The sequence below is a fragment of the Salvelinus alpinus genome, chromosome 3 (assembly GCF_045679555.1).
Source record: "Salvelinus alpinus chromosome 3, SLU_Salpinus.1, whole genome shotgun sequence".
NCBI lineage: Eukaryota > Metazoa > Chordata > Actinopteri > Salmoniformes > Salmonidae > Salvelinus > Salvelinus alpinus.
This window is the reverse complement of record NC_092088.1, coordinates 8430389-8445392: the sequence shown is the minus strand read 5'-3', so window position 1 is coordinate 8445392 and position 15004 is coordinate 8430389. Positions and strand designations below refer to the sequence as shown.

Below are 15004 nucleotides of genomic sequence, written 5' to 3'. Positions count from 1 at the left end.
CGAGGGAGGGCGAACGAGGGAGGGCGAACGAGGGAAACGAGAAGCAGAATGATCCTTGAGGCAGCTAAACGCAATGCAATCTGGGAGCTGTCAGCTCTGTGTGGATGAATACAGTAGTCTTAATATCTGATGTTGATCGTCTTGTGGGTGGGCGTGAGAGAGAGAGATCCTTCCCGTGTCTGTCTGTCCCTGATAGGATTGAGTTGCATTCATGGCTGCATCACTCCCCAGTGGAAGACTAGATTTAATGGACCAGTCTGTCTGGTGGTCTCTGATCAGTACTGTGACCTGAATGGACCAGTCTGTCTGATGGTCTCTGATCAGTACTGTGACCTGAATGGACCAGTCTGTCTGGTGGTCTCTGATCAGTACTGTGACCTGAATGGACCAGTCTGTCTGATGGTCTCTGATCAGTACTGTGACCTGAATGGACCAGTCTGTCTGGTGGTTTCTGATCAGTACTGTGACCTGAATGGACCAGTCTGTCTGGTGGTCTCTGATCAGTACTGTGACCTGAATGGACCAGTCTGTCTGGTGGTCTCTGATCAGTACTGTGACCTGAATGGACCAGTCTGTCTGATGGTCTCTGATCAGTACTGTGACCTGAATGGACCAGTCTGTCTGGTGGTTTCTGATCAGTACTGTGACCTGAATGGACCAGTCTGTCTGGTGGTTTCTGATCAGTACTGTGACCTGAATGGACCAGTCTGTCTGGTGGTTTCTGATCAGTACTGTGACCTGAATGGACCAGTCTGTCTGGTGGTTTCTGATCAGTACTGTGACCTGAATGGACCAGTCTGTCTGGTGGTCTCTGATCAGTACTGTGACCTGAATGGACCAGTCTGTCTGGTGGTCTCCGATCAGTACTGTGACCTGAATGGACCAGTCTGTCTGGTGGTCTCTGATCAGTACTGTGACCTGAATGGACCAGTCTGTCTGGTGGTCTCTGATCAGTACTGTGACCTGAATGGACCAGTCTGTCTGGTGGTCTCTGATCAGTACTGTGACCTGAAATACTTTTTGTTTGTTGGGAGTCTTGGAGAAGGGCAGAATGATGCTGAGACTCAGATTTTTCACTTCAAAATGTACATCGAACAAAAGCCAATGATTGCAAAGTTACTATCAATTTAGTCTGTGTCTGTGCAAATTTGATTGTTTAATATGCTGTGGAACTGTAAGTATGTATGACTTATAACCAATATAGAAGTCAGGAAATGACATATAACTGATTATCTTGGCTGAAAAGGATAATCTCTTAGAAGCAGCCATGTCTAAAACAGGAAGTAGAGCGTTCTGCTTCTCCTTCTCTGGCCAATAGGAATGGCTGCTGCCAGGTTAACTGGTTGTGTGTGTGGCAGGCTGGCTGGCTTAGGATTGCAAAATTCCCGTAACATTCCCAGGTTTTCCCAGACATCCCAGTTGTAAGATTCACGGAAATATGGAAACTATGTCCAGGATTCCTGGTAAACCAGGGATTTTTTTTAAATTTAAATTTTGCAACCCAAGATGTCTGTGCCTTGGTAAGATAGAAACCTATAAGTCCTTGATGAAAATTACTGTTAATTATTCATTTGGGGTGTAGCGCTTCACCAAACCCACGGTTCGATACGTGTTGCGGTTTTGGGGTCACGGTTTCGGTACAGCAGGAAAATTTAAATGCCATTCACAATGTTCTTTGCATTGTCTGTTGTGACAGGATTGTTATGTTGAGCCTCAAGTTTCTCCTCTGATGCTGCGTTTGCAACCATGTGGGAGGTAGGAATTTACCATTTAGATGCTTTCATGTGATTTGAACTTGTTGAGAAACGCAGATCGGCTAATGTGATGGGCTGTCACTGTTAAGTAATTGTCCAATGCAGGGTGCATTGGACAATTATTTAAACTTCGGCTTTGGCTGTAGAGCGGGTACTACCTGTTTGCTGAAATCGGTGCAAGATGGACGTTCGTAACGTGTCTCGAGCTCTTTCACGAGGTGCTGAAACCCCTCATTCTCAACCACCGAGAATGGACACACGTCCGCTATAAACCAAAGAATGTAAAAAAATATATAAACTTAGCCTACCTATCGCTCTTGTTGTTTCTTTGCCCCGGTCAGAATCAGCTGCCGTCTGCTTGGATGCAGAGGGGAGACCATGTTTCTTTGCCCCGGTCAGAATCAGCTGCCGTCTGCTTGGATGCAGAGGGAGACCATGTTTCTTTGCCCCGGTCAGAATCAGCTGCCGTCTGCTTGGATGCAGAGGGGAGACCATGTTTCTTTGCCCCGGTCAGAATCAGCTGCCGTATGCTTGGATGCAGAGGGAGACCATGTTTCTTTGCCCCGGTCAGAATCAGCTGCCGTCTGCTTGGATGCAGAGGGGAGACCATGTTTCTTTGCCCCGGTCAGAATCAGCTGCCGTATGCTTGGATGCAGAGGGAGACCATGTTTCTTTGCCCCGGTCAGAATCAGCTGCCATCTGCTTGGATGCAGAGGGGAGACCATGTTTCTTTGCCCCGGTCAGAATCAGCTGCCGTCTGCTTGGATGCAGAGGGGAGACCATGTTTCTTTGCCCCGGTCAGAATCAGCTGCCGTATGCTTGGATGCAGAGGGAGACCATGTTTCTTTGCCCCGGTCAGAATCAGCTGCCGTCTGCTTGGATGCAGAGGGGAGACCATGTTTCTTTGCCCCGGTCAGAATCAGCTGCCGTCTGCTTGGATGCAGAGGGGAGACCATGTTTCTTTGCCCCGGTCAGAATCAGCTGCCGTCTGCTTGGATGCAGAGGGGAGACCATGTTTCTTTGCCCCGGTCAGAATCAGCTGCCGTCTGCTTGGATGCAGAGGGGAGACCATGTTTCTTTGCCCCGGTCAGAATCAGCTGCCGTCTGCTTGGATGCAGAGGGGAAACCACGTTGTGGTGTTTCTTTGCGTTTCCGTCTTGCTCTGGTATCCTGGGGTGATGTCGGTGTAAATGTGTCTACATATTTGAGGTGTTGGCAGCTGCACAGGCTATTCTGGTTGAGCAGTGGCAACATACCCTCTATGCCCATCGCTGTTGTAATCGACTGGGAAGACAAAATGTTCCCCAACTAGAGGTTTAATCGATGAAGATCCTCCTGGTTTATCCACCGCTCTCCATGATACACAACTAGTCCCCCGCTGCGCCTCACAAAAGGACCGTTTTGAAACGCGCCAGTTAAGAGTATAGGCTCTAGTAGTTTTAGCAGAAGATTCTGGAATCTTTTTCAGCTCATATTTACTCAACAGGCCATTGGAATGGTGTTTTTATTTTGTAAATATAAAGTACCAGTTGTAACTAAGCGTTTCACAGTAAGGTCTACTGTTTGTATTCGGGTCTACCAGGTCTACACCTGTTTGTATCTGACAAATAGTGAAGATTTTCTTTTTTGTTGATGGTGTGCCTTTTCATGTGTTTGATACTTAGCCTTAATGTTTCATTTTATTAAAAAAAAAATAAACACCTGTCCCTCATTTTAGTCATCCCTGTTACATGAACTGAACTCTCGTTTTAATGAAGTTAATGTATTTTTACCAACTGGAAATCTGCATATTTCCATCCGGAGGCACCGATGTGTTAGTGTCTAATGAATTACAGATCTACAGTACCAGTCAAAAGTTTGGACACAGCTACTTGTTCAATGGTTTTCCTTCATTTTTAATATTGTCTACGTTGTAGAATAATAGTGAAGACATCATAACTATGAAAAAACACAAAAAGTGTTTAAACATCCAAATATATTTGAGATTCTTCAAAGTAGCCAACCTTTGCCTTGACAGCTTAGCACATTCTTGGCATTCTGTCAACCAGCTTCACCTGGAATGCTTTTCCAACAGTCTTGAAGGAGTTCCAACATATGCTGAGCACATGCTGGCTGCTTTTCCTTCACTCTGCGGTCCAACTCATCCCAAACCATCTCAATTGGGTTGAGGTCGGGTGATTGTGGAGGCCAGGTCATCTGATGCAGCACTCCATCTCTCTCCTTCTTGGTCAAATAGCCCTAACACAGCCTGGAGGTGTGTTGGGTCATTGTCTTGTTGAAAAACAAATGATAGTCCCACTAAGCGCAAACCAGATGGGATGGCTTATCACTGCAGAATTCTGTGGTAGCCATGCTGGTTAAGTGTTTTATTTGGCCTGCAATCTGAGGTGTATGTAACTCTAATGAACTTATCCATTGCAGCAGAGGTAACTCTGGGTCTTCCTTTCCTGTGGCGGTCCTCATGAGAGCCAGTTTCATTATAGCGCTTGAGGGTTTTTGCGTCTGCACTTGAAGAAACTTTCAAAGTTCTTAAATTTTCCGGATTGACTGACCTTCATGTCTTGAAGTAATGATGGACTGTCGTTTTCTCTTTGCTTATTTGTGCTGTTCTTGCCATAATATGGACTTGGTCTTTTACCAAATAGGGCTGTCTTCTGTCATAACTCTCCTGTGACGATCTGAAGGATCAGGTTACAGTGGGTCCGCTCTACAGCATGCTCTCTCTCTCGTAGAGGGGGAGAGCAGGAAGTCGGCTGTTTTATGGTGGTCGTAAAATACGCTGCCTCTGTTCTCTAGTGTTCCAGACTGGAATGTAAACTGTTGAACACAGACACAATTGGACAATCAAAAGTTTGAATAATTACACAACTTTGAGAATGTGGGAATGGTCAGTGAGTATATTTTTAAGGAACAATCCTGTCAAAGTTTCATTTAGTGACCTCATGAAACACAATTACTGGATCTCTGTTTGTGTACACTTCCCAATTATCAGATTCACATCTAGATGTTGGATAAAATGAATGAGTAAATATGAAACTATTTGTCAAACGATGTAATGTGATGTTAGCCTTCTAAATGAGAGTATGGATTTTCATATAAAGTTTAACTAGTCATTGGCCACGCCCCCGTGAGGCCAGACATCACATCATCGCCCCTTTTTCCACAGAGTGTAAACCCCACTTCCTACAAAATGTACGTGAAGTCAGAGAACGCCGGGACGGAGTCCCCACGTTGGAATGGCCACAGTTCAAGACCACGCAAACCACGGTGTAAGCTAAGGTTGCTAATGGTTGAATTTCTGAGACCAGAAAATATGAAGCGGTAGCTACATGTGAAATGGTAAAGAACTACAACTCTATAGGCCACGGAGACCATACAGCGTGTAGCATTGGCTACACGGCTGGAAATGGTTAAACTCTGAGACTATCGATCACTACAGAATAAGAGCAAATCCTGGACATAGAATTACTAGTCTGCAGCTGGAAATTACGTAAGTCTAGTACAAGAATACCGACAACCGCCGAAACATCTATTCTATGCGAGAACCATGGGTACGCCTGATGTATCCACTAGGAACGCAACTTTTCTGTCGACTCTCCAGCAGACGGACCGACGACCACAGAGAGAGACAACAAGACGTGCACTCGTAAATATGTAAATTGCAATTTTATTTTCGAATGAGCGGTCATTCATGTAAAGTATTAGCAATTTCTGTGAGTGTAGTTATCAGCTATGAGTTTCTCGCTCTTGAGCTGTCCCCCACCCCCTTTCCTTTGTCTACCAAGCCGTAATATCGGTTTCGTCCGCTAGGGACTTTTCCTTTTGTATCATGTAATACCCCATGTATGAACTAATTGTGTGTGTGTGTGTTTTCATGTATTTATTTGATTATTTAGTTACAAAATAAATAATTAAGACAATTTTGTATATCACTGATTCATCATTTAGGCTAGGGTTCGTGCAAATATCCAAGGGTTTGAGACAGTCAGTAATGTCAACCTTCTGTTAAGGTAATCATGATACATTTGGTAAATAATTACAAGCTTGCTATACACTCGGTGCTCCTTTCACAGTGATGTGCGTGTTTTTCTGAGACGTCTTTGAAAACCAAGAATTTCTAATTAATATGAAAACCGTATACTAAAAATATGAAAATACTACGTCATGTCTCAAAATGGATATACAGTGGGGAGAACAAGTATTTGATACACTGCCGATTTTGCAGGTTTTCCTACTTACAAAGCATGTAGAGGTCTGTCATTTTTATCATAGGTACACTTCTACTGTGAGAGTCGGAATCTAAAACAAAAATCCAGAAAATCACATTGTATGATTTTTAAGTAATTAATTTGCATTTTATTGCATGACATAAGTATTTGATACATCAGAAAAGCAGAACTTAATATTTGGTACAGAAACCTTAGTTTGCAATTACAGAGATCATACGTTTCCTGTAGTTCTTGACCAGGTTTGCACACACTGCAGCAGGGATTTTGGCCCACTCCTCCATACAGACCTTCTCCAGATCCTTCAGGTTTCGGGGCTGTCGCTGGGCAATACGGACTTTCGGCTCCCTCCAAAGATTTTCTATTGGGTTCAGGTCTGGAGACTGGCTAGGCCACTCCAGGACCTTGAGATGCTTCTTACGGAGCCACTCCTTAGTTGCCCTGGCTGTCTGTTTCGGGTCGTTGTCATGCTGGAAGACCCAGCCACGACCCATCTTCAATGCTCTTACTGAGGGAAGGAGGTTGTTGGCCAAGATCTCGCGATACATGGCCCCATCCATCCTCCCCTCAATACGGTAGAGTCGTCCTGTCCCCTTTGCAGAAAAGCATCCCCAAAGAATGATGTTTCCACCTCCATGCTTCACGGTTGGGATGGTGTTCTTGGGGTTGTACTCATCCTTCTTCTTCCTCCAAACACGGCGAGTGGAGTTTAGACCAAAAAGCTCTATTTTTGTCTCATCAGACCACATGACCTTCTCCCATTCCTCCTCTGGATCATCCAGATGGTCATTGGCAAACTTCAGACGGGCCTGGACATGCGCTGGCTTGAGCAGGGGGACCTTGCGTGCGCTGCAGGATTTTAATCCATGACGGCGTAGTGTGTTACTAATGGTTTTCTTTGAGACTGTGGTCCCAGCTCTCTTCCGGTCATTGACCAGGTCCTGCCGTGTAGTTCTGGGCTGATCCCTCACCTTCCTCATGATCATTGATGCCCCACGAGGTGAGATCTTGCATGGAGCCCCAGACCGAGGGTGATTGACCGTCATCTTGAACTTCTTCCATTTTCTAATAATTGCACCAACAGTTGTTGCCTTCTCACCAAGCTGCTTGCCTATTGTCCTGTAGCCCATCCCAGCCTTGTGTAGGTCTACAATTTTATCCCTGATGTCCTTACACAGCTCTCTGGTCTTGGCCATTGTGGAGAGGTTGGAGTCTGTTTGATTGAGTGTGTGGACAGGTGTCTTTTATACAGGTAACGAGTTCAAACAGTTGCAGTTAATACAGGTAATGAGTGGAGAACAGGAGGGCTTCTTAAAGAAAAACTAACAGGTCTGTGAGAGCCGGAATTCTTACTGGTTGGTAGGTGATCAAATACTTATGTCATGCAATAAAATGCAAATTAATTACTTAAAACTCATACAATGTGATTTTCTGGATTTTTGTTTTAGATTCCGTCTCTCACAGTTAAAGTGTACCTATGATAAAAATTACAGACCTCTACATGCTTTGTAAGTAGGAAAACCTGCAAAATCGGCAGTGTATCAAATACTTGTTCTCCCCACTGTATATCTTACCTCTATATTGTTTTCTGTCCTGTCGATTCGTGAAGAAAGATGACCAGTTCAATGGGAAAGTGAGCCCGTCAGGTGGCCAGTAGCCTTAAATCTTACACAGAATTTTACACAGAATCTCCATTGATTTAGTCACCTTAATTTTGGCCATTCTATAAGGGTAAAAATTCCAAAAAGATTGGTTTACCCATTGGTCATAAGATGCATTTTTTGATTGGACACACTAAAATGACACATGAAAGGCTGGTAACAGTATTTGCAGTAATCACTGATCTGGCTTTCAAGTCTGTTTTTATAAAAATTTCCTTTTTATTTCAAATGTAACCAGAACAAAGTATAATGCACATCCCATGAATAATGACCAACTTCTGGTAGCAGCCATTATAGAACATTAACACGGGGCTCAGCAACAATCTCTCAAGCCCACGTGCTAGTGAGTAGCCAGCTAATGTTTTATATTTCAACTTTAGCCAACTTGGATCTATTTGCTAGCTTACAAGGTAGAACAGTTTTGGTATTTTGTTAGGATCCCTATTTAGCTGTTGTAAAAGCAGCAGCTACTCTTCCTGGGGTTCCACACAGAACACAGAACATGAAACATAATGACATGATACAGAACGTCAATAGACAAGAACAAAGACAGAACTACATACATTGAACTGTTATAAACACACCCTTCTGTCTGTTTGAACAGTATTCTAGCCTGTCCACTTCTTCAGTTGTTGAACTGTTATAAACACACCCTTCTGTCTGTTTGAACAGCATGCTAGCCTGTCCACTTCTTCAGTTGTTGAACTGTTATGAACACACCCTTCTGTCTGTTTGAACAGTATGCTAGCCTGTCCACTTCTTCAGTTGTTATGAACACACCCCTCTGTCTGTTTGAACAGTATGCTAGCCTGTCCACTTCTTCAGTTGTTGAACTGTTATAAACACACCCTTCTGTCTGTTTGAACAGTATGCTAGCCTGTCCACTTCTTCAGTTGTTATGAACACACCCCTCTGTCTGTTTGAACAGTATGCTAGCCTGTCCACTTCTTCGGTTGTTGAACTGTTATAAACACACCCTTCTGTCTGTTTGAACAGTATGCTAGCCTGTCCACTTCTTCAGTTGTTGAACTGTTATAAACACACCCTTCTGTCTGTTTGAACAGCATGCTAGCCTGTCCACTTCTTCAGTTGTTGAACTGTTATAAACACCCTTCTGTCTGTTTGAACAGCATGCTAGCCTGTCCACTTCTTCAGTTGTTGAACTGTTATAAACACACCCTTCTGTCTGTTTGAACAGTATGCTAGCCTGTCCACTTCTTCAGTTGTTGAACTGTTATAAACACCCTTCTGTCTGTTTGAACAGTATGCTAGCCTGTCCACTTCTTCAGTTGTTGAAATCAAGTATCTTACCTTATTTCTCACACTGAGAACGGGTTGTTTTATGCTTATTGCACATTTATAAAACAGACTAGACATCTAGTATAACAGTCTTTGGCTAAAATGTTGCTAGTGGTTTGTGGTACCGCAATGGCGCATGCGACAAGCTGAGCAAACATTTTTTCCAGAATCATACTCCTGTTTAAGTAGTGTCTGCTCTGCTCGCAATTTGAAGAGTTGGGAAATAAAAAGGTTAACTTCTCTTCTGTTACAGTAAAATAATGTCTCAATGTGTTTGTGTACATATGATTGATTCTGTTGGCCAAAACCTCAAGTGAAAATGGCGAGTTGAAACCGCTTGTCAGAGAGGAAGTAGTTTTGTTGTGAGTGACAGGTGGAGGTGCTTGGTGTGAGTGTACATGGGAACAGTATAGAACAAGAAGGCCCGCACACTGATCCAGATAGAAACGTTGTCACTGAATTGGGACTTTTTTTTTAACAGTGTGAGGGCCTTCTTGTTCTATACTAGTATTCTCTATTAGCCCAGCACCTATGGTTTTTAAGGATGTGCGTATGACCAAAAACTTTTCTATAAAGGGTATGCAGTCACAGCAGAAGGAGCGAAGGGGACTATATAAGAACAAGCAGACATAAACGACCCCAAAATACATCTATATGTATATATATATATATCACGCTGAAACATATCTTCAAATTAATTTTATATAGCGCCCTACTGACAGTACCTCTCCCCTCTCTTTCTCTCCCCTCTCTTTCTCTCCCCTCTCTTTCTCTCTCCCCTCCCCAGGTGATGGAGTATGAGAATAGGATTAGAGCCTACTCCACTCCAGACAAGATCTTCCGTTACTTCGCCACGCTGAAGATCATCAGTGAGCATGGAGATGCAGAGGTCTACATGACTCCACAGGACTTTGTCCGCTCCATCACCCCCAACGAGAAACAGCCAGAGAGTAAGTCTAAAGTTGAGACAAGATCTTAACTCTCAATTGGGGAGAAAAAAAATTGTAAAATATATATTATACATACAGTACCAATCAAAAGGTTGGACACCTACTCATTCAAGGGTTTTTCTTAATTTTGACTGTTTTCTACATTGTAGAATAATAGTGAAGACATCAAAACTATGAAATAACACATATGGAATCATGTAGTAACCCCCCAAAAAGTGTTAAACAAATCAAAACATGGTTTATATTTGAGATTCTTCAAAGTAGCCACCCTTTGCCTTGATGACAGCTTTGCACACTCTTGGCTTTCTCTCAACCAGCTTAATGAGGTGGTCACCTGGAAAGCATTTCAATTAACAGGTGTGCCTTAAATTTATTTGTGGAATTTCTTTCCTTATTGCGTTTGTGCCAATCAATTGTATTGTGACAAGGTAGGGGTTGTGTACAGAAGATAGCCCTATTTGGTAAAATATTCTGTCAAGAACAGCTCAAATAAGCAAAGAGAAACGACAGTCCATCATTACTTTAAGACATGAAGGTCAGTCAATCTGGAAAATTTCATGAACTTTAAAGGTTTCTTCAAGTTCAGTTGCAAAAACCCTCAAGCGGTATGATGAAACTGGCTCTCATGAGGACCGCCACAGGAAAGGAAGACCCAGAGTTATCTCTGCTGCAGCTAACTGCCTCAGACATTGCAGCCCAAATAAATGCTTCAGAGTTCAAGTAACAGACACATCTCAACATCAACTGTTCAGAGGAGACTGCATCAATCGGGCCTTTGTGTTCGAATTGCTGCAAAGATACCACTAAAAATAAAGGACACCAATAAAAAGAAGAGACTTGCTTGGGCCAAGAAACACGAGGAATGGACGTTAGACCGGTGGAAATCTGTTAATTTCGTATGAGTCCAAATTTATTTTGGATTCTAACCGCTGTGTCTTTGTGAGACGCAGAGTAGGTACCCACTGGGAATGTGATGAAAGAAATAAAAGCTCAAATAATTCACATTTTCACATTCTTAAAATAAAGTGGTGATCCTAACTGACCTACGACAGGGAATTTTTACTAGAATTGAATGTCATGAATTGTGAAACCTGAGTTTAAATGTATTTGGCTAAGGTGTATGTGATCATTTTCTGACTTCAACTGTGAACGGATGATCTCTGCATGTGGTTCCCACCGTGAAGCATGGAAGGGGAGGTGTTATGGTGTGGGGGTGCTTTGCTGGTGACACTGTCAGTGATTTATTTAGAATTCAAGGCACACTTAACCAGCATGGCTACCACAGCATTCTGCAGCGATACGCCATCCCATCTGCCTTGGGCTTAGTGGGACTGTCATTTGTTTTTCAACAGGACAATGACCCAACACACCTCCAGGCTGTGTAAATGGCTATTTGGCCAAGAAGGAGAGTGATGGAGTGCTGCGTCAGATGACCTGACCTCCACAATCACCCGACCTCAACACAATTGAGATGTTTTTGGATGAGTTGGATGACAGAGTGAAGGAAAAGCAGCCAACAAGTGCTCAGCATATGTGGGAACACAGTCAGTTGGAGAGTTTTGCTCTTGACTGGGACAGATGTGAGGCTGGCAACTAAATTAAATGATACAGTTTTTGGTGACTGCAATATTTTGCATTATGGTTATTTTATGCTTATGTTAACATAAGTATCACTAAAAAATGTCCTATGGTAGTGAGTTGATGTTCGCTTCAGTTGTAGCAAAGTTGGTCTACAAAGCTGTATGATCCCGGTATCTTCTTGCATTGTAAAGTGTTGTAGCCTGTAATGGACATTGTTTTGCGAGCAGTAATTAACAGTTTCAACGTTTTTACACGCTGTGTTTCATTATTCAAGTGTGTTTAACTTCTGTGCAGCGTAAATGGTGACTCCGGACAGGGTAGAGCTAGCGATGAGTAAGTAAACCCGGGGGTGGGCCAGGCCTCGGACCTCTCAGGCTACAAGGGGACGTTGGCTGTGTTTGATAGATCTACTGATTGACAGAAGATCAAGTCTGTGACGTGAGACACGTTTGACAGAAGTACCGAAAGTAACAATTCTAGTTATGAACCGTTAAAAAATATATATCTCGTATTGAAAAAGTACATATGTTTTGGTATACCGCGCAACACTCGTCTGTTTGTGTTATTGAGCTCCATCTCATGGAACTAGAATGAATCATGACACATTGTTGTAGTGCTGCAGAATGCCTAGTCTAGTGTTTCCACAGAGCAGATATGTTGTTGAGTGAGCAGAGAGCTGCTGTGTGGTTGAAATCATAGCTGTTTTTAACCTACAGGCCACTCTCAGGCGGGGTCGGCAGAAAGCAGACGTTTCAGTTTTTTTTAGGGACTCAGTATTTAGAAACTTAACTATTGTTTCCCCTGAAACTGATGTGGGGACTCCGGTCAGGTGTCTATTTACTTCTTCTATAGGTTACCTCATGCTAGCCCCAGTTGTGTGTGTGTGTGAGAGGGCTAATATGGTCTTAGTTAGGTTTGTCACACCTTAGCACTCATCTGTGTTGTTCTTGTCACACTGCTTTGCTTTATCTTGGCCAGGTCGCAGTTGTAAATGAGAACTTGTTCTCAACTGGCCTACCTGGTTAAACAGAGGTGAAATATAAATATATCGTCTTTTTGTTCCGTTTTGTTTTCTTGCTGGGAAATCTACTCGGATTAACGTGCTAGTAAACCCACCTCAATCACGCAGTACAGTGTACAGCAAGCAGTTTAGCAGTTACTTCGGCGGGTCCCGGTGGCAATAAATTAATACAAGCGAAAGCTTACCTTGACTTGGAAGAGTTCCAGTGTTGGATAGTTTTAGCCTGCTAGCTGCTTCCTTAATCCAGCCCTGCCACTTAGTATGCTCGGAAGCATGAAAAGTAACCTGGTAGTATTTACTAGCTTTCTTTAACCTGGTAGTATTTGTTAGCTTTCTTTAACCTGGTAGTATTTACTAGCTTTCTTTAACCTGGTAGTATTTACTAGCTTTCTTTAACCTGGTAGTATTTACTAGCTTTCTTTAACCTGGTAGTATTTACTAGCTTTCTTTAACCTGGTAGTATTTACTAGCTTTCTTTAACCTGGTAGTATTTACTAGCTTTCTTTAACCTGGTAGTATTTACTAGCTTTCTTTAACCTGGTAGTATTTACTAGCTTTCTTTAACCTGGTAGTATTTACTAGCTTTCTTTAACCTGGTAGTATTTGTTAGCTTTCTTTAACCTGGTAGTATTTACTAGCTTTCTTTAACCTGGTAGTATTTACTAGCTTTCTTTAACCTGGTAGTATTTACTAGCTTTCTTTAACCTGGTAGTATTTACTAGCTTTCTTGAAGACAGGCCTGGGCCTGGTTAGGAGGGTCCTTCCATTGCCTCCCTCTCACTTCCATTCTTCCCCCTCTTTCTGATTCTGTTATTACAGTAATAATGCTGACCTGAGCTTCATTGTATTAGAGAGAGAGAAGTGGAGAAGGGGAAAGAGAGTGATTTGTGGTGCATTTGACCCACAGCCAGGCCACTCATCTCTCCTTCCAGCTCTTGCTCGCTCGCTCTCTCTCTCTCACCACCACCCACAGTCAGATTCTACGAGAGAAAGATTGCAGAGGGAGAGAAAGATTGCAGAGGGAGAGAAAGATTGCAGAGGGAGAGAAAGATTGCAGAGGGAGAGAAAGATTGCAGAGGGAGAGAAAGATTGCAGAGGGAGAGAAAGATTGCAGAGGGAGAGAAAGATTGCAGAGGGAGAGAAAGATTGCAGAGGGAGAGAAAGATTGCAGAGGGAGAGAAAGATTGCAGAGGGAGAGAAAGATTGCAGAGGGAGAGAAAGATTGCAGAGGGAGAGAAAGATTGCAGAGGGAGAGAAAGATTGCAGTACATTTACCACACCTCATCTCTCTCGGCACCTCGCCGGCTCTGTCAGACCTAATGACACTACAGTGCAGTACAGGAGAGAGGAGGAGGGGAGATTACAGTGCATATACTGTTGGTATATAGCCTAATACCACTCTGGCTGGCTGACTGACTGACTATATTTTATGCAATGTTGACTGACTGACTGCCCCCTGGTAAATAGACTGTCCTTTGTTGTGTTCTGGCTGACTGGTTTCTCTAGCCCCTGGATAAATGCTTCCTTAAACTCTCTCTTACACTTTGGATTGGCTTAGAATCAATGGAACGCTGTCCAACCAATGGAAACCACTGGACTCCATTCTATTAATTATAGCCAGTAAGCTGAGCCTGTCCTCTTATAGCTCCTCCCATCAGCCTCCTCTGCTAATTATGTAGTCTGTTTGAAATAGTTCCACTGGACTAAGACGGGATCTTAATAAATAACTAGTTTCCTTCTTTTTTTTTTAAAAGGTTTTAAATTAGAATTCAGAAGAGAAGGTGGGTCAGTCGAGTTCTGCTTCAGTTTTCTACCCTTTTTTATTTGTTAATTTATAAATTATCCCAAGGAAAATCAACGGAGCTCAGAAATGATGCGATATGTAATGTCCTAGGTTAAGATTAATATTAGCACTGAGCTCGTAAAAACATATTTTTGTTAAAATTTGCGGCGAGAGAGGGAGACAAAAATAATGGTGTTCCAAAAAATGTCCAGTAGCCAAAACAACAAATAGAAATTCTATCTAGACACTATACATCAGCGCCACAGGTAACTTCCACAAAGCTGTGAACGAGCTGAGAGACAAGGCAAGAAGGGCCTTCTATGCCATCAAAAGGAACATACAATTCGACATACCGAATACGTTTAGTTTAGGGGCGCAGCGAGGGAGGGGGGCGCAGCGAGAGTGGTAGGGGGGCGCAGTGGGAGGGGGAGACTCAGTAAGACAAATATTGGTGTTCCAAAAAAGGTCTGTGTACCGCTTGTGGTGAAATCTCTCTCTTTCCTCTATCGTTCCAGTGCTTTACACTGCAACAGACTTTCTATTTTGCAAATGCACTTCCCGTTGATGTTCATTGGACTATTATTGCCCTGCCAGAAGTATTTGGGTGGACATTTTAGTTTAAAAGGGAGGTTGCTTGTAAGTTGTGTATTGTCAGTTGAACTGTATTGAGGCGGGGTGTACTAACGACATGTGGCCGAGAAGATTGGACATTTTTAAGGCCTTGTGTCT

General features: G+C 43.0%; 1 protein-coding gene across 1 annotated transcript in view; it reads left to right on the top strand.

The window, feature by feature from the left end:
* The window catches only part of micu1 (mitochondrial calcium uptake 1), a 152007-nt gene that overhangs the window by 31445 nt on the left and 105558 nt on the right, over positions 1–15004 (top strand). The window contains exon 4 of the mRNA XM_071391369.1: positions 9728–9890. Coding sequence (XP_071247470.1) covers positions 9728–9890 — 163 coding nt within the window. The remainder of the gene's footprint in view (positions 1–9727; positions 9891–15004) is intronic.